This window comes from Podarcis melisellensis, assembly GCF_964234715.1.
Source record: "Podarcis melisellensis genome assembly, chromosome: 11".
NCBI lineage: Eukaryota > Metazoa > Chordata > Lepidosauria > Squamata > Lacertidae > Podarcis > Podarcis melisellensis.
Genome location: NC_138543.1, coordinates 54,921,152 through 54,945,210, shown reverse-complemented (window position 1 = coordinate 54,945,210; position 24,059 = coordinate 54,921,152). Strand labels below are relative to the sequence as shown.

The following is a 24,059-nucleotide window of genomic DNA, read 5'->3' as shown; positions in this document are numbered from 1 at the left end:
AAGGCACCTCAGGGTGCCACGGCACACTGGTTGGAAACCACTTTTTTGACTTATAAACATGTATTTCATAGACTGGCATATAGCACTCAATTTTCTGTTTAAAGGGTCCACATTTAGGAAGGTATTCAACTAAGCTTTACTCAGAACAGACCTGTTGAATTTCATGGCCCTAGTTTAATCATGGGCTGAAGCCTTAATTACTTGGGATCCATTTGCCCGCTTACCCAGGACGCAGAGGTGACAAAGAAGCACCAGGGATTCAGTTCCTTCGGAGAAAAAGTTTATTGTGATCTGCGCAGAGACCACCAGCGGAATTATTTCCAAAGGCTGGGGGCCCCTAAAACACGTAAGCAAGCAGTTTTTATACCCTAGCAGCACCTCCCAACCACCCCACCACCAGTAACGTATCATATCATATTCCCCCCTTTGCCTTATGGCCTCATTGGGTGTTGCCAGAGCATTTTGGCAGTGCACTCCTTTCGCTTATCAGTCAAACCTGCATATCTTATTTGCTCCAGATGCATTTCTCCTCCTGCTCTCCGGGCGTTGCCTTCCAACTGTCAATGCACCCCCCCTGCCCACTCCCTTCATTTCCCTCCTCTTCTTCTGAACAACCTAACCCATAGGTTCGTTCGCAGGGATAGGCCTATACTCTCGCATGAGGGCAATCACACGGGGTCCCATCATTCGGGACATCATTTTTTTTGCATCATCTGTTGCAAAAGCAGGGAATACAGAAGCAGAGCAAAAGCAAAATTAGCAAAGGTCCCATAAGCATAGCAAAGAGCCCCCGGAGCCACCCTGTTGGGAGGAAATTGTCTAGTAGGACATATCCCATCCTTCCTTCCCAAGTTTGTACAGGAACATGGGCTACTTTTTCTGCCAATTGAAGCCACTTGTTATAGAGACTCTGAGCCCCCTGTCTTCTCATTTCATGTGTGGGGAAAATGCTATTACGATTTAAGGCCTGGAAGCATTTGGCCTTGGGAGTGGATTCTCCCACCATAAATAGGAGAAGGATCATCAAGGGGATGGAGGGGGATCGCTTCCTTCCAGAAAACCTATGGCGTTCGTGCCAACAGAAATATAACAGCATCCATATAATCAAGGCAGTACATGTCACCCCTATCCACCATGCCCGATGGTTCCAAGGTTCCTCCCACCATTCCTTAATCATGATAAGGGTCTGGGGAAGGATTTGGCCTGCCTGGGCGTTCAGGGCGATCAGGATAAAAGGGGTCGTGGAAACCTCCAAGGATCAAAACCTATAGTATGCAAATAGAACCCTTCTAGTCCTGCGGGGTGACTATATCCTTGGTGGGTGGAGGGCAAACACAAGCCCCACGGGGAAGGAGCCCAAGGTTGGTAGATTACCACACACCCACAAGAGTAGGTGGCACTTGGTGTCAAAATACCCACGGGCTCTTCCTCACACCAAATAATACACACTAGAGTTCTTTCGGAATTTAAAACATTATCAGGTGGTGTTACTCGAACTGCAGGTACGTTGGGAGCGCTGCCGGCGGGCGCTCCTCCCATCCACTTCTCCAGCCGTGCCTAGAGGTCCGGAGTGATACCAGCAGAGCGGTCGTCCGCTGGGCGCCTGTGTACGTACATACTGCCACAAGCAAATAATGATACAATCCACATCGAGGTAATTCAGTAAAGTCCACAACAAGGTCCTCCATGGGTGCCGTCCCACTGTGCTGAACTCCTGGTGGAGCCAAGTGTCCAGTTCTAGGGTTGTTCCTTTGGCACAACATGCATTTCCTGGAAGCTTGGGCAGCCAGTTGGTAAAGGTTGGCCACATAAAAACACTTTTCCAGCTGCTTGGTCATGTCATCAGGTCCCACATGGGTGGACTCATGGTACCGCTGAATTACTTGCCGGGACAATGATCCTGGGATCCATATCCTCAGCATCTGCAGTAGCCACCTCATGGGCAGAGTACCTTGGTTTCAAGGTGCTATCCAGAATTTCTTCTGGTACCAGGGCCCCAATGAAAGGTGTTGGGGATGAACCCCGGGCTGCTTCCTTTGCTACCCGGTCAGCCAGGCGGTTTCCCCTGGCCTCTTCACTAGGTCCAGTTTTGTGTCCATAACAGTGTATCTCTGCCACTGCTTCAGGTTCCCAGACAGCGTCCAGAAGGTCTAAGAGCGCCTGAGGGTGCGCCACTTGACCCCCTCTGGAGGTGAGCAGACCTCTTTCCTTCCACAGTGCCCCGTGGGCATGCAGGGTGAGGAAAGCGTACTTTGAGTCAGTATAAATATTGATCTTTTCCCCTTTTGCTAGACACAGGGCCCTGGTAAGTGCCGTTATTTCAGCCAGTTGGGCTGAGGTTCCCAGTGGGAGTGAACTGGCCTCAACCACATTGTTTTCAAGGGCTACCACTGCATATCCTGCCTTTCGCTGTCCAGCCTCAACAAAGCTGCTCCATCCACAATCCACAAACCATGAAGGCCAATGTGGGTTTGCCTCATCCTTAAGGTCAGGCCTGCTGGAATACACTTCATCCATGACCTCTACACAATCATGGGTCGGTCCCTCACCTTCTCCTACCGGTAATAAGGTAGCTGGGTTAAGGGCTGTGGTAACCTGAAACTTCAGGCGTGGATGTAATAACAGCATCTGGCACTTCCTCATTTTTGCTTGTGATAGGAAATAGGTGCCTTTCATGTCAAGTAAGGCTGGGACTGCGTGTGGAGTCACACAAGTGGTGTCTTGTCCGAACGTGAATTTATCTGCCTTTGTGAGTAGGGTGGCCACTGCCACAACCGCTCTCATACAGGGGGGGCAACCCTTGTTCTGTTGAGGTTAGCCTCTCTGACAAGTATGCAACGGGTTGCTGCCAATTTCCCAGTTTCTGGCATAAAACTCCCTTGGCTACCCCCTGGTCTTCATCTATGAACAGGGTAAAAGGCTTCTCGGGGTTTGGGATGCCAAGCGCTGGGGCTTGTTGTAATACCACTTTGAGATCCTGAAAAGCCTGCTGCTGTTCCCTGCCCCGTATAAAAGGATCCTTCTCTGTTCCCCTAGTTGACTCATGCAGGGGCCGAGCAATGCTGCTGTAGTTAGGTATCCATATCCTACAGAACCCTGCGGATCCCAGAAAACCACGGAGCTCCCTGCGGTTTTTTGGCTCTGGTATTTGGATAATAGCCTGTTTTCTTTCCTCCCTTAGAGTTCGCTGTTGGTGAGAGATGTCAAAACCAAGGTATTTTACAGTTGGTTGACATATCTGCGCCTTCTTCTTGGATACCCGGTATCCAGCCTCAGCCAGGTGGTTTAACAAGTCCTTGGTGGCTTTCATGATTCTGAATCACTTCCCTAACTCTCATCACCTACGGTCTGCAAATAATAACATCCTCAAGGTCCCAGGCCTCAGAGAGGTTAGGCTGGCCTCAACTATAGCCAGGGCCTTCTCGGCTGCGGCTCCAATCTGGTGGAACGCTCTGTCACAAGAGACTAGGGCCCTGCGGGACCTGACATCTTTCCGCAGGGCCTGCAAGACAGAGTTGTTCCACCAGGCCTTTGGTCAGGGCACAGCCTGACTCCCTCCTCTGGCAACCTGCACAGAATCTTGCTTAATCAGTTGCCATTAATTTGATTTCAATTGATTTTTATAATGAAATATTTTTAGAATAGTTACAGATAGGTAGCCGTGTTGGTCTGCCATAGTCAAAACAAAAAAAAAGGTGCTACTGGAAGGAATTTTTTATTTATTTATTTTTAGAATGTGCAATTATCTGATTGTTTGATTGTTTTGATTGTTGTTAGCCGCCCTGAGCCCGGCTTCGGCTGGGGAGGGCGGGATACAAATAAAATTTTTTATTATTATTATTATTAAATTAGTAGGCTTCCGGGAGGCCCGCCTTATCCCAGTCAATACATTCAAACAATTTTATAATTTTCGCTGGGTTCTCCTAAAAAAAAAAAAAGGGGTTCTGATTGCGCCAATTACATACATCTGCACTTGAGAAAGGCACATGTTGGACCGTATATGTTCGTGGCGCTGGCGCCCCGTTCACCCCTGGGGGTCCCGGTGGGTCATAAACCCGGCGCAGGGGGGCTATCTTCTCTGCTCTCTCCTTTTGTTTCTTGGCTGCCTTATGCAGGGCAGCTCTATCCCAAGCCTGTTCCCAATGTCTCTGTTTCTTCTTCCATTGCTCCCTTTTACACTCTGCGGCACTCACTAAGTGCCCACTAACGTCTATTTCTTCCTTAAAGTCATTTACAAAATCTCTAACTCTTTTCCTTTGTTCTTCAGTCCACCTCTTTCCACCCTTTGTCAACTTTCCAATAGTCTGTCTAAACTCCTCATCCTCTCCCTTTTCCTCATCTGATTCATCATCTTTGGCCTCCCCTGGCACTGCCGTTGGTGGGGCATATGGGGGAGGAGGTCTCAATACACCTTCTTCTTCCAGGTCCTGTAAGACCTGGGGTTTTGGCTTCGTTCTGACCGCACACAGGCGGGCGCCCTGGTCTATTCTACTGCGGCAGGATTCCAGCCACGAGGGATTTTTTCCCACATTAGTTTTCCAGGTGGAAATATAAGGAATCTGGTCCGGGTGAACATTAACTATATTTTGCCACAGGGGGTCTATTAACTGCAGGTCGAGAGTGCCCTCTGATGGCCAGCCAGTACTTCACATAAAGTTCTAAGTCTCTCTTTCTGCAACTTAAAACCCCAATAGTCATGTTTTGTAGCTGTTCTCCAGTTATCCAGTAAACACTGCAAAGGGGTACATTTACTGCCTCCAGATCCCATGTCTAACAAAATACTCTGCTCCTATACGGGACTTCTCTTCAAACACACCGGTTTTGCTACAGACTGTGGCTTGGCGAGCTCGCGCTGCCAAGAAACTCACAATCCTACACACGCTTGGCCAAGGGGACGCTAAGCCCCGGCCTCACATATACATTCATCCTTTCACACCACACACAACACAGGCTCCCCTCTGTCCTCCCCTCCTACCCTCCTGGCGGCACTTTTACTGCCACGGCCAGGTGAGGTTGATCAAGCCTCTAGCCCCTTTCCCTTAGAGCTCACCTTTCTCCCGTTGTGGGTCCCTTTCCTCGGCCGTCGTTTTTCTCCCTCGACCGGGTGTCTCCACTTTGGGACGGTGTGGCTAGCTCCCCCTACAAACTGGCAGGGTGCGCGCTTGGAGCTGCGAGCACCAGCCCAAGCTGTTCACCGCGGTCGAGCCTGGCCTCCGGTCCAATGGGTTTGGGCAAATCCCGGACGAGCCCCCAAATCTGAAGCCTTAATTACTTGGGATCCATTTGCCCACTTACCCAGGACGCAGAGGTGACAAAGAAGCACCAGGGATTCAGTTCCGTCGGAGAAAAAGTTTATTGTGATCTGCGCAGAGACCACCAGCGGAATTATTTCCAAAGGCTGGGGGCCCCTAAAACACGTAAGCAAGCAGTTTTTATACCCTAGCAGCACCTCCCAACCACCCCACCACCAGTAACGTATCATATCATATTCCCCCCTTTGCCTTATGGCCTCATTGGGTGTTGCCAGAGCATTTTGGCAGTGCACTCCTTTCGCTTATCAGTCAAACCAGCATATCTTATTTGCTCCAGATGCATTTCTCCTCCTGCTCTCCGGGCGTTGCCTTCCAACTGTCAATGCACCCCCCCTGCCCACTCCCTTCAGGGCTACTCTGAGTCAAACCTAGCTGACTGCCACCTCTAATTATTTAAGCGTAATTGCAAAAATAAATGACAGCGTTTAGGATTTCTTCCCTTATTTTTGGGTAGTGTTCAGTGTAGGGGAATAGGCAAAGTGGTTGATTTGGATATACCAGACCCTATTTCAGTTGTTTGTTATGTCATTAATTTCACTGGAGCCATTGGCTAACTCATAGCCAAGCACACCTCAAGTGGTTGTGAAGATAAAGAAAATTCTAGCTGTGCCACCTTGAGTTGAAAGAAAAGTGAGATAGATTTGTAACAAATTTGGGTGTAGGAAGAGCTAATGAACTTTCAGTTTTGGGTTTTTTTAAATATAGCAAACAGTAAAAAAACAACAACAACCACAAAGCAAGTGTGACAAGTCTTTGTGCAAAACTATAAAGTTGAAGAAATTAGTGGAAACGTGCATTAAATGTCTGGGTAAAAAATGGACAAATTTGCAGTACAGCGGCATTTCTGAATTGGCAGCTTTCACTCTTACTGGTGCTGATTCCTGTGCTTTCCTGAAATGTCTAAATGAAGGGTGGCAGCTGGGGTAACAGCTGGCAGATGAACAGTTAAGCAACCCCCTCCCTTTCCCCCTAAGTCAGCTCCCCTGTGAATGCCTTCCTCCACTTTGCACATCAGCAGCAAACACAGGATTGGGAATCCTGCAGTTACCACCAAACCTCTGGCTTAACAGAGCTTAATCAATAATATGCTTTTTCACTCATGCAACCCAACCCTGTGCATGCTTATGCAATTGTAAGTCACAGAGTTCAGTGGGACTTTCCCTTTGAGTAACTGTATTTGGCTTAAGAGTTCAGCCCTGGAAAGGAAAGATAGTTGAAGTTGGTTTTTTTTTAAAAAAAAAATTCATCTCCACTTCAGCAACCCCTCTGCCCACTTCAATTTAAGATAGAGCTTTAGTATTGCTCTTTAGGGCTTAGATAAAACTAAGAATTAGAGTTGCTTGACTCCGTGGGTATCACTGCTATGAAATATCATCCCCAAGTATATTTATAGTGTGCTTTCAAAAGTGAACTAACGAAACCAGGTAAGAAAAAAACTTGCTAATGTCACTGTTTATCTACATTATTTATATTAGTATGGCTTTTTTTAAAGAGTTCCACTACAGAAGCCCTATTTTTAATAGAACTATTCTCAGTGGTGACGGTGAGCTTCTGCTACAAATGTGATAGCAATAACACTGTAAACATCGTCTGTCTTAGAAGCAATCCAAGATACAATTTATTTTGGGATTAATAAATAAGATGATGCCTCTCATATCTGTTCCAGCATAAACAGAGTCACTATGCTAACTTTAAGGTTTAGATTGTGAATTTACAATACACATTTTCCTACGTCAGTTACAGACTGCAGCCTACCGTTATAATCAAAAACTTCTAGACAATCTGTTGTATTCAGTAACTTGTTTTAAGGCATGTCTTCTAAAGATTAGTATGGCTTTCCTTTTTGAGAGGAAGTGGTCAAGTACGGTGAATCCCCATGTGTTTCTGTCTATTGTCATTTGCATTTGTTGCTTTGTAGATACTGTGACTTTGGCTCAGTCCAATGTATTGTTTTAAATAGGAAATATTTTCTTTTTTTAAAAAAATTACATTGAAAAAATGGTGCAGACTGCTTTGTCTTGAAGTCAAGGTTAGCTGCCTTTAAGATCTGTATAAGAGTTACCGGTATGTGTCACTGGAAAGCTTGTGTGCTTCTTAATTTGATCGTCTGAGAATAACATGACAAGGACACTCTTATCAATTTTATTATACTAGCTCAGCAACAATAATCAAACTATGATCTCCATAGAAATGTTGTTTTGTAATATTAAAAAATATATACTGAAATTGTAAGTGGTGCAATTTGGGTATTTCTTTACAAAACATTGAACCTATTAATTCAAGATGTTACAGTAGGACTCGTTCTTCCACAATTACAGTTGTTACCCAAAGCATACAGAAATGAAGTAATCTGTGTGAATTTATTTTATAGCATTTGTGTTTCACCTTTCCTCCAAGGAGCTCAGGGCAACATGCATAGGGTAATCTCGTATCACAGCATCTCAGTCCATATTGGTAATCTTTGTCATTTCAGCCTGTAGCGGTAAATTAGGCTGAAAGCTAGTGTCTTGCCCAGAGTCACCCACTGAACATCATGGTTGAGTTTGCACATGGGCCTTCCTGATCTAACTCCCAACACACTGGGAGTTTAAGTTGCATGTTGAATTAAATGTCTATTTCCAAGGTTATTTGACTTTCCCTTTCTTAAAGGTTCATTGCTAGTTGCCATGCACACTCCTAACTCAGGGATTTTTTAGGTGATGTTATCTACAGAGTTCTCTATCCAGGTCTGTGGTTAATTCTAATTTATGCTTGTAGAAGATGCTTGTATAAATTTCACCAGTTTTCAATCCAGATTTTAGTGACCCAAAGGATAGAAAGTTTGTCTTTCCTCAAATGTTAGGGCCCTGAAGGTTTTTTTATTTTTATTTCCAGAGCAGCATCTTTTAGATTTTAGTTGATAAGAAAAAATCAAGGCAAGAGCCTCTGAGACATCTGTTTCTAAATGCTTACAAGCTTCTAATATGGAGGTTTACAAAGTAATGAGGGCACGTTTGCAGAAAATGTATTAGCCCCCTTTGGCATTTTTGTTTGTTTGTTCCAACCAAGCAGTCTGTTCTTACTTGGCTGTGTTTCAAATGTATTCTTCCCAATTTTGTGTGTGTGTACTGCTTTGATACTACCCAGTTTGAAATGGCATTGTCTTGGGTGCTAGTGCAGCCGTCCTTCGTTGGAACAAAAAGCGCATATTTCTCTATACTTTACTGATGGGAAGAGATAAGTGTGTTTGTTTTGGAAGACTTTCGTCTTGTTTTGTATCTGGGACTTACGTCATGGCTTTACCAGATGACTGACTGTGGGCTTGTAATTGAGTTTTATTTTATTTTAATGTTTTGCCAGTCCAGGGGGAAAGGGGTGGATAGGCAGTATAGTCTATGTTTTATGGGTGGAGAGACGATCATTGTTGTTACTGAAGGGTTGCTTTATGATACTGTTATTGTTCAAGTTCAAATAGTAAAGGTTAGTGTTACCGGAAGCTCTGAAATATTTCCTGGAGCCTGGTCCTAAGGAGTCCATCTGAGAAAATGATTTGGTATTTCCTGTGTCCTACTGGTCAGAGGAAAAAAGTACCCAATATAGTGTGGCACCTGCAGTAATTGCAGGTGGACAACTTTGCAGGTAAGAGCCTAAGTTGACCATTTCCTCAGTGTTCGAAAGTGGTCAGAACTATCCATGTTTTGGATAGTAAGTGGCCTGAAACCTGAACCAAGGAACTTTGGCTGAATCTACTCCAGTCTCTACTTCACAGATGCTACTGTGTTGTTTCAAACAGCTAAGTAATCTGTGCTTGCTTCTACAACCATCTTTTAGTTTTATGAGATTATGGAATTATAGAATGCAGTGGTGATACTTGTTTACATTTAGCAGGACTTCAGTGAAGTCTTGACAGTTCAGTTTCAATGAGGATTTTAAAATCATCCGTCAGTTCTCAATCCACCCCCTTTATTTGCCAGTTTTGCCTAGCTTTTTCAATAATGTGTTCCCAGGAATAGCAGAGCCTGTGCTATAGGAAGAATGATTAAAGTCTCTGTTTTAATGTAGCCAGTGTGATGAATGGGGAAAGGGTATGGTTTTTCATGTGTTGTTTGAGAACAGAGTTTAATGCAAGTCAGCTCAATGCAGTCACCTCCATTAACTGCTGAAATTCAAAATGTCAGTTCTTTGAGGGTGTTTAAGGCCATGGTCTTGAACTAGATCTTCTGTTTACATGAAGGACTTCTCTCACTTTTGATGGCAGTTGATGAGTGCTTAATGCTGCGCCACAGAATAAAAGCTGTAACCTTAAAAGCCTCCAATAGAAATTATAGAAACACTGTGCAGTATGATTAAAGACACCTTTAAAAAAATCTGTAGAAACATCATGCATCACCTGTTGAATTGCTTATACAATTGTTCTTTGGACAAAATGCACCAACTGGTTTTGATCTTTTAGCACTCTACAAATTAAACTTCATTTAGAATTTTGAATTCAGGGATGTCCAGTTTTTAGTACCTTAACTAGGTACTAGACCACTGTTAGTGAAATTGTTATATCAGCTCAGTGATAAGGGTAAACATTGCTGAACCCTCTGAACTTTTAAAAATAGACTTAGAAGGTGTAATGTCTACTTCATTCACCTCATTGACTGTAACCCTTACCCTAATGGTGAGCATGTTTGGAATTATGTGACAGATTTTTTTCTTGTATCGTATTATCCAATTTCAGTTTTTTTAAAAAAGGAAAGGATAGATTTTAACAAGATCATGAGAACAGAAGCCAGAAATAAGCCTTCAGAGAGAACCTGTGGCCCTCAAGGTTTTGCTGGCTTACACTGATAACTCCCAGCGTTCCTGATCGTTGGCCATGCTATTTGGGACTAATGGGAGTCATAGTCCAACAACAATGGAGAGCCACAGGTTCTGCATCCATGACATAGGTTATATTTGGCTTGATTCTGTAATCCCATTGCTCTGGGTGGAATTCAACAATGCACTATGTTGAATGCTCTGTCTGAGCAAGCATACCAGCTTACCACATGGAGTAGTCCCCCTTCCTCTCTATGTGCTGTTCTTGGAGGTTTCCAAAGCCAATTTTGGGGTGGGCATGGGGAGGAAAGGAGGGAAAACCCAATTGCGTAAGTAGAAGCTTTTCACGGGACTGATGAATCCCACCCTCTGTTAGGTTGCTTTCTGTGGTTTGCTGATCCGATGACCCTCCTTTCCTTCTCCACTGGGGATTTAGAAGCCATCAAGATCATAACTGGAAACCAAAGAGAAATGACAGCTCTTTTTTTGCTTCAACAAAGGCTCAAAGATTAGAATATAATAAGAATGAGCACATTGATTTACCATTCAGTTATCAGTAGGTGCAGTAATTTTGTAACATGCAATGAAATGCACCAGTTGAATGACTACCAGTTTGACACTTGGTTTATGAAAGCAGTTTATTTTCCTGAATCATCAGGAAAAACTTGTACTATCTTAAAGGATGTATGTGTGAAAAAACTGTGGAGCTGTTTATTCTTAACACACACAAAGACCCTGAACTGACAACCTACAACTGCAAGACACATGCAGTATTTGTGGTATCTTTATACTGACAGGCAAATGTTTACTTATTTTATATTGCATATATTTACGTAAGTGTTTACCTGTCAGTTAGTAGCATTTCAGCTGTCAGAATTTCATGAGAATAATCCAGCACAAAGATACATAATTGCCCGCTGCCATTCATTGAGACTTAACAGCCTGCAGATAAAATCTTAATAGCTTACAGCAGAAGGATTAGTATCATCAGGTATTGCCCTGAGGTGAAAGCTTATGCCATGCAACCCTGCTGCCACTTCAACTTAACAAGTCAAATACAATATCGGTAGGATATGACATCTATTAGCTGTAACCTTGCAAATGATCTCTCCAAATCTATGAATGCTACTTGTTGGAAATATTGAGCAGAATTCCTAAAATGTTGATTGAGGTATTGACTCCAGGAATGTAGACAGAGATGCTCAAATACCATTTTAGCAATATTTGGTGTCCTTAAAAGAGAACTGTTTTTACCCCAGAGATCTTAATAGTTTAATTGTCTAGACACTGGAGTTGGGAGGGAGATGTCTTATGTTGCAATGTTAATATTTCAGAATTGTTCATGAGTTGGTTATTTGTAATACAGGAAATGCTTCATTTCATAGCTTCTGTAACAAAGGGCAAATAAATGCACCTCCCTATCACTGCATTTTTCCTCTTGAAGCTGCACTGCTTTTCCAGCCACAAAGTGGAATGTCTCCATTGCATTGGTGTGATGTACTACATAGAATGCTTAACTTGGGCCAGGGAGATATGACTGATTGATTTTGATATGTTTGTGTGGCACAGAACACCCCAAGTTGACACAGAAAAAATAAGGAGTTATCAATGGCCACTTGTGTTCTATGTGGTGATTCAAGGCTTAAATTCCACCCTAAATGACATTTATCAAACACAGATGTGTCAGCAGTTCCAAGAATAGGATTCCTTTCTTGCTTACCTTCATCCTTATTTGTGTACTCCCCTAAGCCCAAGGTAGATTGTCATATTGTGAGCCCTGTTGGATCAGTCTGATGCTTCAGCTAGTCCAGCATTTTGTTTCTAACAATACCCTGGGAAATGTGCAGGCAAGATGTGCAGGCATTGACCCTCTCCTCCTGTATTGATCCCAGCATCTCTTACTCAGAGGTGTACACTCTCTGACATCCCATTTAGCTGTTATGGCTGATATCTGTTGATAGACTCTTTCCTCCTTGATGCTAAGCAGTTGAATGGAAAAAAACAAAACAAGAAGTACTATTTCACACTACAGACTCATAAGCAACTTGCAGTTTCACTGCCATGATGTGTGGTAATGACCACAAGCTTGGATGGCTTCACATTAGAAATTAGAAATTCATCAAGTAGCAAAGAGGCTCCTGAGTTATTTTAAGAAGTTCCCCCCATCCACTCTCTCCATGTTGTTTGTAATTTAAAAACAAAAAACCAACAAATGTCCCCCTACTTTTTTGTTTTTCTAGATTTAAAAACCCCCAGCAAATATTGTCAAGCCTTTCCACATGAGTAAAACTCTCCAGACTCTTGATTATTTTAATTACCCCTTTCCTCACCTTTTCCAGTTGTATGATCTCTTTTTTGAGATGAAATAACTAGAATTGCCCCCTGTGTTGCAGATGCAGTTGCACCATGCCTTTTATCTCAGCCTGTATTGAATCTTTGACTAGCTTGGCACAGTAGCTTGGGCTTTGAGCTTTTTATATTGTGCCCACACCTTTTAGATTTTGATGGGCAACACCCTATGCCATGCCAGTGGATGTGATGGAACTTCCTTTTCTCCTGTTCTCTCCATGTTTGGGAGCATCCCCCAACCCCCCAGCGCAGATTAGAGGGGTTGCAAGAGTGAGGAGAGGAAGAGTTAAGTCTGTTTTAGCAAGTGGAAATCTGTTAATCCACATTTACATTACTGCCCTATGTTTCCACCTTCTTAAACTTTTATTAAATATGTTGTAGCTTTCAAAATGCACAGGATGTTCTACAGACAGTAATAAATATGCTTCCCCTCCTCTTAGTGCTGGCTTGGGTATATTGTCTGCTGAGCACTAAATAGAAGCAGTCTGTTTTCTTAACCCTCATTTGTTTATGCAAAGCTAGCTGAAACAGTGCTCTAATTTCATCCTTTCATCTCTTGTTTCACTCATCATCTAGTTGGACAGAGTAGAGCCCACTGTGTCTAGGGTGGCTGCTCAGGCTAATTTATTAATTGTCTGGTGAAGTGCCAGAGTAATTTCCCAGAGCCTTTGGTAGAATGGGGGCAAAACATTTCCTTCCATATTGATTTCTAAACTTAGTCTTCCTTAAACTAAAAACTCGTGAATTTTTTTTTTTTGAATGCGTAAAATGCTCTACTTGCACAGCATGTTCAGTGTGCCTTCTATAATAATCTTCAATCTACAGCATTAGAGAATTCTAATTGTAAGACATATGCAGCATAAGTAATAGCTCTATATAAGGCATATGCAATATTATTAATAGATCTGTTAATACTATCTATTAATCCTGCGACTGGGACTATTTTCTGTCCATTTGTTGTGCTTGTTAATGAACAATCAGTCAATCAATCAATCAGTCAATCAAGGCAGCTTACAACATACAAAAAAAATCACATTATTACAGACATAAGTACTCATAAACAAAAAATAAAACATCAAAAGGTACATAGCCAAATTTAACAATTTCCACATAAATCATAAGATCTAAAATAAAGATACAAAATAATAATAATATCAGTAACAGCAACAACCTCCCCCAAACAATACCTCAGCTCAATAATAGTCTGTTCAGCGACCTTTGCTTTTGAAGCTGGAGTCAGTTAGGGCACCACTCTCCCAGGCCAGGTGAATAAAAAGACCTGCACGGCCGGGAGCAGGTCTTCCAGGACTCACAGCCAAGATGAAGCATTTCTCTTTGAATTAGTTTTGCTTGTCTTCAATGACAACAACATATAGCTAAATCAGACTGGTTACATATAACATCAAATAAAGAATGTTGATGAAGCAGTGGTCAATGGGAAATGCAGATACCAGTGAAGTGGGTAAGATTGGGGTAGGTGGTTTGATTGGGGAACTCAACCTTCCAAAAGGTCGTCTTCCACACCAACTTGACTCAGCCTTAGTTTTTGAAGAAAAGAGGCTAGCTTTTGGTTTCTTTGTGTTGCAAGTAAGTTTAACTAGATAAGAGCGGAAGTATATACCTAGGTGATTTTGCTAGAATCCTGGCTTTGCAGCTGTGGCTGTAAAGAAAATTGAGGAAGAAAATGTGATGGAAGTAAAGAATCTTGGAGTGGAGATGCATCATTTTTGCTGCACCCCTCTATTGCAGGGATAGTAGAACCTGTGTCCTTCCAGATGTGGTTGAATTCTAGTTCCTCCCATCACTCTCAGCCAACATGGCCAGGAGTTGGGGATGAGCAAAATTATAAGCAGATGGACCACTGGACAACTGTTCAGTATGGTGAAATATTTCTTCACAGGAAGGTACTCTTTAGTACCCAGGGATGGTGGGACGGGACCCCACACACATAACCTACCCTACTTGAACTAGTCATCCTTACCATTTTTGCTGTTCAGCATCAAGTAATGCAGATGTGGCTTGTCATCAAAACTCAGTGAGGCCTCCTTGGAGAAGCTTGACAAGAAAACTCTTCTTACAACATTCCAATTCCACCCCAGTACAGTACTTAAATTAGCACTCCTGTTGTAACTCTCAAAACATTTAGTAAGTGCTAGACTTCAACTGAAATGTCTGGTTTCCTTCAAAGTTATGACCTAAAAAACAACACTATGAGCCTTTTTTACCAGTTTAAACCTGCAGAAATGCATTGAAAGAAAAATGAAGCCTTCGCTAACCATGGCCTGGTGCATCATTGTAATATATTTTCATCTTTTTTGGAGTTAATTGTAGCCTTGCACAGGCGTTGACTGATTATCATCACGTGAGGTTGCTTGCTTTCGACCTTCCTCCGCCCAACATGTACATAGTGGGGTTTGTGAGAGAGAGGATGCAAGCACTGTCCTCTTCTTCCCTTCATGAGGAGTGAATGGCTTTATATGGATAGTGAGAATGTTGGTTTTACAGTCATAATGAAGCCTCTCAAAATTGGATGATTATTATTTACTTCCCATGAGGCATATTGATGTGATTTACAATATTGCATGTTGCATTTAGAAAAACAATTAAAAACTCTTAATTATACATACATACATACATACATACATAACATTAATTCAGATCCAGGACAAAAACCAACTGGGATAAAGATTGATGACAAATTACAGCAGTTGGTTTTAATTTGGAACCCTATTAGACACCCACTCATATAGTGACCAGAAGGTAAGAGAATGTTATCTGAAAATAGCAAAGATAGGTCTCAATACAAAGTTCAGTGACCACTGGTGTAAGAAAAATTCATGGGTATGCCATTGTCTAAAGTTCATGCACTTGTCTTTTCTGCAGTCAAGAATTTGGCTGGACACATGTGAAAAGGCTGACTTTTGATTAAACACGTTCAGGGTTAAGTAGTGAATCTTGCAAAATTTCAGTCTGTGGTTGGTTACTGATGTGTCAGCAAAGAGAGCTGGTCAGGCAGGCATTTACCGCTGTCCCTTGTTAAATAAAATGACTAGACTTAAAAAAATATGGAGTGCTTTCCCTCATGTTTAAATGTACAAATGGTTGTTGTAATTGCAATTGTAATTCTAATGCAGCATACTCATAACCCAGAGAGAAGGTTAACTGTCAGCTTATGAGTAAGGAAAATGCATTTGTGTCCCTGTGCAATATACAGGCTATGCAAAGGAGATAATCTTTAGGAGTATCTGCCATGCTTGTGGATATATACATACAGATAGGGAATTCTATATAATGAGAAGAACCTACAGATTCGGTTTCACCTTTCTTGAAACTTTCGTTGAATGATAAGAACCTGCTAAACTTTTGCTGGTTTTGTTTGTTTGTTTGTTTCGCTTCGTTTAAAAAATATTTTTTTTACATGTGAGTTTTTGTTTGCTTTTGTAGTGAGTTTGGTGGTGAAAAACAGCCAGAATGACAACTTTGGGCACTCAAGTCTTCTGTCCGCAGAACAGGTACAGCAGTGACAGCAGTAGCTGAAGGGTGAGTCCTTATCTTATACTCTTCATGTACAACAGCTCTTTTCATCATCTGAGCATGAGAAATAACAAGACAATCCATAATGTATCAATTTTATTAACTGTCATAGATAAGAGGCAGTTATCGCATCAAATAACTACGCAGCAAAAAACTGAGCTTGTAAGTGGTAATTTCTCTCCTATTGCATATTAACTGTCAGATTGGATGGGCTGTATCCACATTGATACTCACAGTCATACTCAGAGTAGACCCACTGAAAGTAATGGACATAAGTAACTTAGGTATGTTAAATCATATGTCTCTACTCAGAGTAGAAGTTTGTTAACTACAACTCCATGTGTGCGAATTTAGCCTGAGACAAATGCTTCTTTGGTAGCCACTAGAAACAGAAGTTGCTAAATTAACTACCCACTCTCACGTAGTTGAACTCTTCTGTGTGTTCTTTGACTAAATATTGTATAGAATCTCTTAATCTGTCTTAGCTTTAGCTATGTATGTCCAGTGTATGCGTTTTGCTGTAATTCATTGGTACAGCATGTGTTTTGCATGCAGCAGGTCAGCGTTCAAGAGCTGGGGAAATCTATCTGAAGCGTTAAAAAGCTGACGTCAGTCAGGGCAGACCACGGGCCAGAAAACCTCAGGCCAGGGGCCTGAAGTTTATTTGTGAGGAACCTTCTGTGGGCTGCATGCAGTGGCAGGTGTTACCAGAGGCAAAATGGGTAGAGTAGTGGCTGTGACTTGGTATTTTTGCCTTCCAGCCTTGCAAAAGTCATGGTTTTTACGCTTGCACGCAACTCTGTATCCTCCACTTAGGCTGCAAATGTGTGGGATTGTGACATGTCACATGTCTTTGTTTACATTCTAGCACTGATTGTTGGAGTCTTGTGAGCAGAAATTGAGATACACTGTTCCGTTCTGTATAGCTATTGCTTTTGCAGTTCTCTCTTCAAGGAAGAAAGCCATGTTTTCTTTGTTATGTTACATTTGATTTTGTGCGCAATAAATTAGGCTTAGATGTTACACCTCAAGGCTCAGCTTCTGTTTGGACTCTGCTAGTCGTGTGCTCATGTCCTTGGATATGGGTCACATCAGCCTGATGGGACACTGGAGTGATGAATCCCAGACAACACTGCATTGTGGGGAGGCACCGGCCTTGGCGTTATCACCCAAAAACATAGTCGCAGTTCAAGCACACAGTCCACTCAGGCAAAAACACTTGAGGAGGATGCAGAACGGTGTGTGTGTGTGTGTGTGTGTGTGTGTGTCAGGAGTGTGTGGCCTGAGAGATTCCTGGAGTACCTCATTTGAACCCTGGGCCTAAGGTTCTCCAACCAGTACAGACAATACTGACCTAGATAGATCAGTGGTCTGACTTTATATAAGGCACATTCCAGGGTTCCTAAATAAGCTGGAAACAGCTAGAGGTCAGAATGTTGCATTGAAGAGGAAAAAAATGCTTGGGTAAGCATTTATTTTATAAAATGTATTTATTTCATCAAATCTGTTTTAGATCAACATGAAGCATAAGAGTCCTTTTCATAAAGGGTGTGGATGCTGGGCTAATGAATTCCTAATTATACTACTCTCTATTAACCGGAGCTTGAATTAAAAAGATAACATTATGGCTGAATTTTTTCAGGGATAGAAATAAACGTTTTCTCGTATTCAGTTGCCTCTTCTTATACTGTTTCCTCTGCCAGATCTCACAAGTTTATCTGGGTCAGTCTAGGCCAGTACTTGTAAACGAGACCTTAAAGAAGAACCTGAATGTTGCATGAAGTAATGATATCAGTGCACCGTGAGAGGCACGTTTACTTCTAAGCAAGTACTTAGCTTGTCTTCTTGCATAGTAAGCCAGCAGCATACTTCTGTTTATAAATGAGAAGTCTGAAGAACATGCCCCTTAATACTTTTTATAGTTAATGGCTAAGTAAATACTCTTTGCAGGGATTTGTATTGCAAACAACAACTCCTGTCATAGAGATATTCACTGAAAGTGATTATTGTTTCATATTCTCTCTATATTTCTCTTTCACTCTGTGATGAAGTGATCCTTTCCATGTAGCGAGTTTTAGAAATACAGTAATACAGTGGTACCTCTGGTTACGTACTTAATTCGTTCCGGAGGTCCGTTCTTAACCTGAAACTGTTCTTAACCTGAAGCACCACTTTAGCTAATGGGGCCTCCCACTGCTGCCGCGCCGCCGCGCGATTTTTGTTCTCATCCTGAAGCAAAGTTCTTAACCCGAGGTATTATTTCTGGGTTAACGGAGTCTGTAACCTGAAGCGTCTGTAACCTGAAGCGTATTTAACCCGAGGTACCACTGTAATTGTAAAATAATTTACAATTGGCATCCTCAGTGAAGTAAATTTGTACCTTTCCTGTGTGTATTTTTCTTACACTGTTGCTAAGTGTAAAGCAGCTGATTTTCATGCCAAAGGCCCCCTTTCAATCCCTGCTATCTTGAGGTACGGCTAGGTGAGACTTCTGTCTGAAACATTGCAGAGTTGCTGCCAGTTATTGCCAGTTATATACTGAGGTAGATGAACTGTTGGTCTGACTTGGTATAAAGCCTTTTCCTAGGTCGGTTCAGACTTGTGTAAGAGGTAGGCAGCCTTGCCCCTCTTTTCAGCTCAACCTTTAAACTTGTTTATGTCCCACTAAAACCAGAGGGGCTTCTGTGTAATGTTTAAGCATCTCTAGATAGTGACATTTGCCATTTTCCACCTATGAATTACCTCTAGTCTGGTTTATATAGCTCGTTTTAAATAGCTATTCCTAGTAAGCACATATAGTATAAATATAACTGAAGCACTTTCATTCAGCATAGCTGTGCATGAGTACATCTGGAGAGTCATATAGCCACACATGACATGCAGAATACTAAGAATCGCTTCACATTTTTTCACATGTTTTTAAAGTAGGCTGCTGTCTACTTTAAAACACCTTTCCTGTGGAATTTCCCTGTATCTTAAGGTGATCGTTTCTCTAACACTTCTCATTGTTCAAAGTGATTCATTTCCTCTATGTTTATCATCTGAGAACTTTAAACTCCCACCCAGCCGGGGAAGGTGATCACAACTTTAGTGTCCCACAACCAGGACTTTGTCCACTGAGCCACTAATGTTGGAAGAGCAATGCGTTTGTTTGAGACTGGGGGACAGGACAGGGGACATGTGGACAGAATTATTTAGCATTGTGCCACTTCTTTCTGAAAAAGTACCTGTATTGCTTTGTAAGCATTACATTTTTCTGCACCTGATTTTAAACTGTAAGAAGCACACTTGACCACTTTAAAGAGCACCGTCATTGTGGAGAAACATTTTATCAAGTGGGCAGTACTGGCATAGAAGGCTCAAAATCCAGTAGGTGGTCCCAAACCAGTGGACATTTCTTTGGACAGAAATGATACTAATAGTAAAACTGTATGGTATTAAAACCTATGAAATCTGACCATGGAAACCAAATATCTAAAAGGTTAGCTAAAGAAATAGCTAAATAGATAAAGAAAAATATTAATGTAGCCACAGAAAGACAGAGTCGGGATGCAGACCCATGTTAACTATTTGATAGAATATGAAGATTAAGTCCTGATATGGTCTAAATAGGATATAGTCTAAATTTGTCTGGTGTATACACATTTTGAAGTCCTACCTGACTTCCCACCGTCATTGTTATTGTGAATGTGAGCAACTGGCATCAACCCTTGAACCAGAGTAGTAATAATTTAGGCTGAGATAACATTCCATATACTGAGTTATATGTTTGAGGAATTGGGTACAGTTCTGAGTCATTCTGCTTCTGGTCTTCTGTCAGGCTCCAGTTCTTTTTCCTAGTACTGCTATTGTCCATAGTTGGCTTGATAGTGATGGAATGAGGGACATTAACCTTCATGGCACCTGGAAGCTTGTGGTCTCACTTTAATGAGGAAAGGGGAACTGATCTATTTGCTTACTATTGTGTGCTGATCTGAAAGCCTTGCAAGAAGGAGGCCTTTTCTTCTTACTTCTGTTGCTGGAGAGGAATTTGGATCAGCTCCCAGACTTCAATATCAGTTGGAGGTGTGTCCAAACTACTTGAGTGAATGGTCATTGCTGCCACTGTTTTGATTCCTGATAATTGGGAGGAATTTTCCCTCCTGGGCCCAGTTCTGCTTCACACTACTGGTACATCCGTAAATTGTTAGGAAGAAAACTTGGGCTGGAATTCCGTAGGGTACCCAGATGTGCTCTTTAGTTGGACCTTAAGTTTGAAGCAAAGCCTGTCTTAACAGAAGTCTCCAAGAGGCTAATTTCTTGACTCTTCAGCACAGCTTGACCCTCTCTGGGAAATATTGTGGGGGGTGGGGTGGGAGCCTGAAATTTGTTGGGAAAGTGTTAAGCCCCAACTGAGTTGCCAGTTTAAAATAAAGGGCTTCAGTAAACTTCTTGATTTCTTCTATATAACCAGCAAGATCCTTTGCACTCTCCCATGGTTGTTTCAAATTCTCCATAAAGTACCGTAATTTTGCTACTGTGCCACTGCCAAACCTGTTCATTTGTTCTGTGTGTTCTCCTGCAGGTTGCTTTCCTCCTGAAGCCCTTGGCTAATTTGCGCTGTCTGCTAGACTCTGTGATCCATGCTTTGAGACCAGGAGAGACTTAAAATTTTGAAATGAAGATGGAGGCAGCAGACAAAGTAGAAGAACTCATTGACCCAGAGGTTCCATCAAAACTCCCAGAAAAACAAGAAGCAGCTCTGTGTGAAGAGGGACCTGTAGAACTAGAAATGCATGCCCAGAAAGAGAGCGGAGCTGCTGTGGAGGATTCGACAGTGCTTGCCTCGATGCCATGCTTGCTGATGGAACTGAGACGAGACTCGTCAGAATCTCAGCTAGCATCAACAGAGAGTGACAAACCAACAGCTGGCCGTGTTTATGAGAGTGACTCTTCCAACCATTGCATGCTGTCCCCTTCTTCCAGTGGGCACTTGGCTGATTCAGACACTCTGTCTTCCGCAGAAGAGAACGAGCCCAGCCAAGCTGAAGCAACTATAGAAGGTGATGCTTCTGCGGTATCAGGGTCTACTGTTGGGAGGAAATCCAGGCGGTCAAGGTCGGAGAGTGAAACCTCAACAATGGCTGCAAAGAAAAACCGGCAGTCTAGTGATAAGCAGAATGGTCGTGTCGCTAAGGTCAAAGGTCATCGGAGCCAAAAGCACAAAGAGAGAATTCGGTTATTGAGGCAGAAACGGGAGGCAGCTGCCCGCAAGAAATACAACCTGCTGCAGGACAGCAGTACCAGTGATAGTGACCTGACCTGTGACTCAAGCACGAGTTCATCAGATGATGATGAAGAAGTTTCAGGGAGCAGCAAGACAATCACTGCAGAGATACCAGGTAGAGGATGTTTTTTAAACTGAACTGGTAAAGCTCCTACCATCATTTCTCAGCTGTCCTGCTAAATTTAGAGGAGCGACACTTGAGAAAATAGAAATAATAAACTAGGAGAACTGCAACTCTATGTAAATTGGAGGGCTGCAGTATGTGAAATGTTTTAAAGGTGGGTCCTGGGGTTTTTGAATGTTCTTATTTGCAGAATTGAAAATTTAAAAAAAACTGGTAATGGTGAGTTGAGTTCCAGACCCTGCTTTCTGCCCCCACTAGTTAACATCAGTGTGGCTTAGACAGACATATTTAAAACAGCCTAGTTTGAAGCTATTTTATTACAAATGGATTATTCTTTTAAAATACTGCAACTGTTCCTGTATCTGCATCTGAAACACCATGGGGCATAGTTTTGCTGTTGGAGAAGGCCACGTTCTCTCCAATACTGAACTTAATGGTGCACTTTCCAACTTCATTTTAGTGCATGATAAACTGGTTCAGCTTCGTTGTGTGTTACAATTAGGTGAGCTGGTTACTTCAGAACCTATATGAGGAATATTTTGCACATAGATTGCAAATTAATAGCCTCCACACTACCCCTCAGTTTCAGAAGCCAGAGGGTTTCAATGTCCTCTGTTGCATGGATTGCACAATTACTAATATCCTTTTTCCTGCTGCATCCATATTGTGTGACTGAGAGGTGAAATATCTTGGCCATTCTTACAATCAAATATTGGGGCCGTTCTTACGATCAAATATTGGAAGGTGCATTTTGGACAGCTTTCCATTTGTTAAGGCCTGCATTATTCCTTTATCCCAAATAGCATGAGGAGGAATATGTATCTTCTACTTGGCATATGGTACTCAAAATAACTGCATTTTATAGCAACCTTAAAATAAAATACTATTTAAAAAGCTTTTGGTTTGCCGATCTTTTATGGGTGAACATAACATTTGTTTCTTTGCATGAGAGAGATAAGTTTTGTAATTAAAACCTGTGTCCTCAGTAAAGCTATTTATATATGATGTGGGAAGACTTAAAAGGAAAACTACAATGCTGTGTTTGCAGCTTGACCCTTCAAGTATTCTTTCTGCCAGTGGTAACCTTTTAAAGTTTGATGGATTCTGCCTTTGCACAGCACTTTGGGTTTTACAGTTGCTTATGGATGTAGTCTGCCAGGGCTTTTAGTTGCCCAGCCTCCATGTCACTTTGGATATCATGAGCTTTCTGCCCAAACCCGTTAAAATAAATGGAAGTTGCACTGCAGCAGTGCCTAGTGAGATGCCATATCAGTGAACAAACTATAAGGCTTTGCTCTGGACATAGCGTTTTTTTAAAAAAAAGATTGTGTACAATCTTAGGTGAAAGGGACTAATCCCAAGCAGACTGGCTCTGTTGCTGGACTGTACCATTTCATACCATGGACATGGCGTAGTTTTCCACATAAAATGTTGGCTACATGTAAAAAACTGGCATAATGGGAAGAAGGGCCATAGCTCATGGGTAGAAGATCTGTTTTGCATGCAGAAGGTCCCAGATTCAATCTCTGCCAGGGAATGCCTTGCTGTCTAATCCTAGAGAGCCATTACCAGTATGTATTGACAGTACTGAGCTTAGATGGGCCAGTTTTCTGACTCAGGGTACATAAGAAGCTGCCTTATACTAAATATTTAGGCTAGCCCTTTTTCATATCACACTAGTTTTGAATAGGGAATCTTTTATTACACCCACAACAGGTTTTTGGTGGGTCTTTGCTAGTCTGGTGTAGTGCTAACAGAATCTGACTGCACGGCAGGCTATCTTATTCCATTGATTTGATGCCCGTGTGCAGTTCTGTGCAAGTGTAAAGTACTGGCAGACATTGTAGACACAATGGAGATAGAGGTGTAGCCTGGGCTTCCTATCAAGTAAGGGGATCTCTAGAACAGTCTCTTCTGTAAGGCAGAATCTCTGCTGTCTAAACCTTCTCTGATGGGACACCGAACAATGGCAGGGGCCATCTTTTTCAAATGTTTGTATATAGACAAGCCCTTAAGTTAGCTTCTCTCTGCTGAAGGATATGGAAGAGTAGCAAGCTTTACATCGTCACAGCCTCCACACAGTAATAGTGTGATATGCCCTCCATTAACAATGCTTCTCTCTGGCATGTTTCACTGTGGATATATTGGTTGTTTGGCGCATAGTATGAAGCAAAGCAATTAAGTCTTTAAAAGTGTGGATCACTCCTCCCTCGGTGCCTTTGCCTTGCTTGTTATAGAAATATAAAACCTATATAATTGTGGTTCTTTTGAAAGCGTGATTGTCAGTTTAAGTAGCGGCAGGATTTTGTTTCTGTTGCATTTCTGTTTTAGGGGAAAAAATAAGTCAAGGATTGAAAGCTGGAATTCCAGGTGAGTGCTCATGAGCACACACATAGTTTCAGGAACTTGCAATACATCTTAGCCCTCTTTTTTTAGGCTAGGGGAGAGTTTCTCAATTTTAAGGAAGGCAAGAAACACCAAAATGGGAGATTGGAAGATCTAAGTGAAAAGTACATAAGCTGTACCCGCTTGTTTACATTTTAGTTTTGCTAGTAAACAGGAGAGTAAATAATGTATCATAACCCTAAAGTAACCTGTTTTTGTAAAAATTAGTGCAAAAAACATGCATGTGGGGTTGTGGAGGCCAAGTATTTGCCTTCTTTAAGTTACGTGCATATGGATTTCTTTT

The 24,059-nt window shown here is 42.1% G+C and overlaps 1 protein-coding gene and 1 long non-coding RNA gene across 10 annotated transcripts in view; one reads left to right on the top strand and one right to left on the bottom strand.

The window, feature by feature from the left end:
• ARK2N (arkadia (RNF111) N-terminal like PKA signaling regulator 2N) overlaps positions 1–24,059 on the top strand; it is a 58,210-nt gene that overhangs the window by 6,625 nt on the left and 27,526 nt on the right. For 8 of the 9 annotated variants that reach the window (XM_081929856.1, XM_081929851.1, XM_081929852.1 and 5 more), the window contains exons 2-3: positions 15,891–15,986; positions 20,545–21,361. In XM_081929856.1, coding sequence (XP_081785982.1) covers positions 20,638–21,361 — 724 coding nt within the window. In that variant the 5' untranslated portion in view covers positions 15,891–15,986; positions 20,545–20,637. Of the gene's footprint in view, positions 1–15,890; positions 15,987–17,694; positions 17,833–20,544; positions 21,362–24,059 lie in introns of those variants that run through there. The other variant, XM_081929854.1, reaches the window with a different exon arrangement.
• LOC309380273 lies at positions 8,243–12,538 on the bottom strand. Its single transcript, XR_014172793.1, has 3 exons — positions 12,428–12,538; positions 11,818–12,076; positions 8,243–10,551 (listed from the first exon to the last, which is right to left on the bottom strand). It is a non-coding gene; the product is annotated as an uncharacterized lncRNA (long non-coding RNA).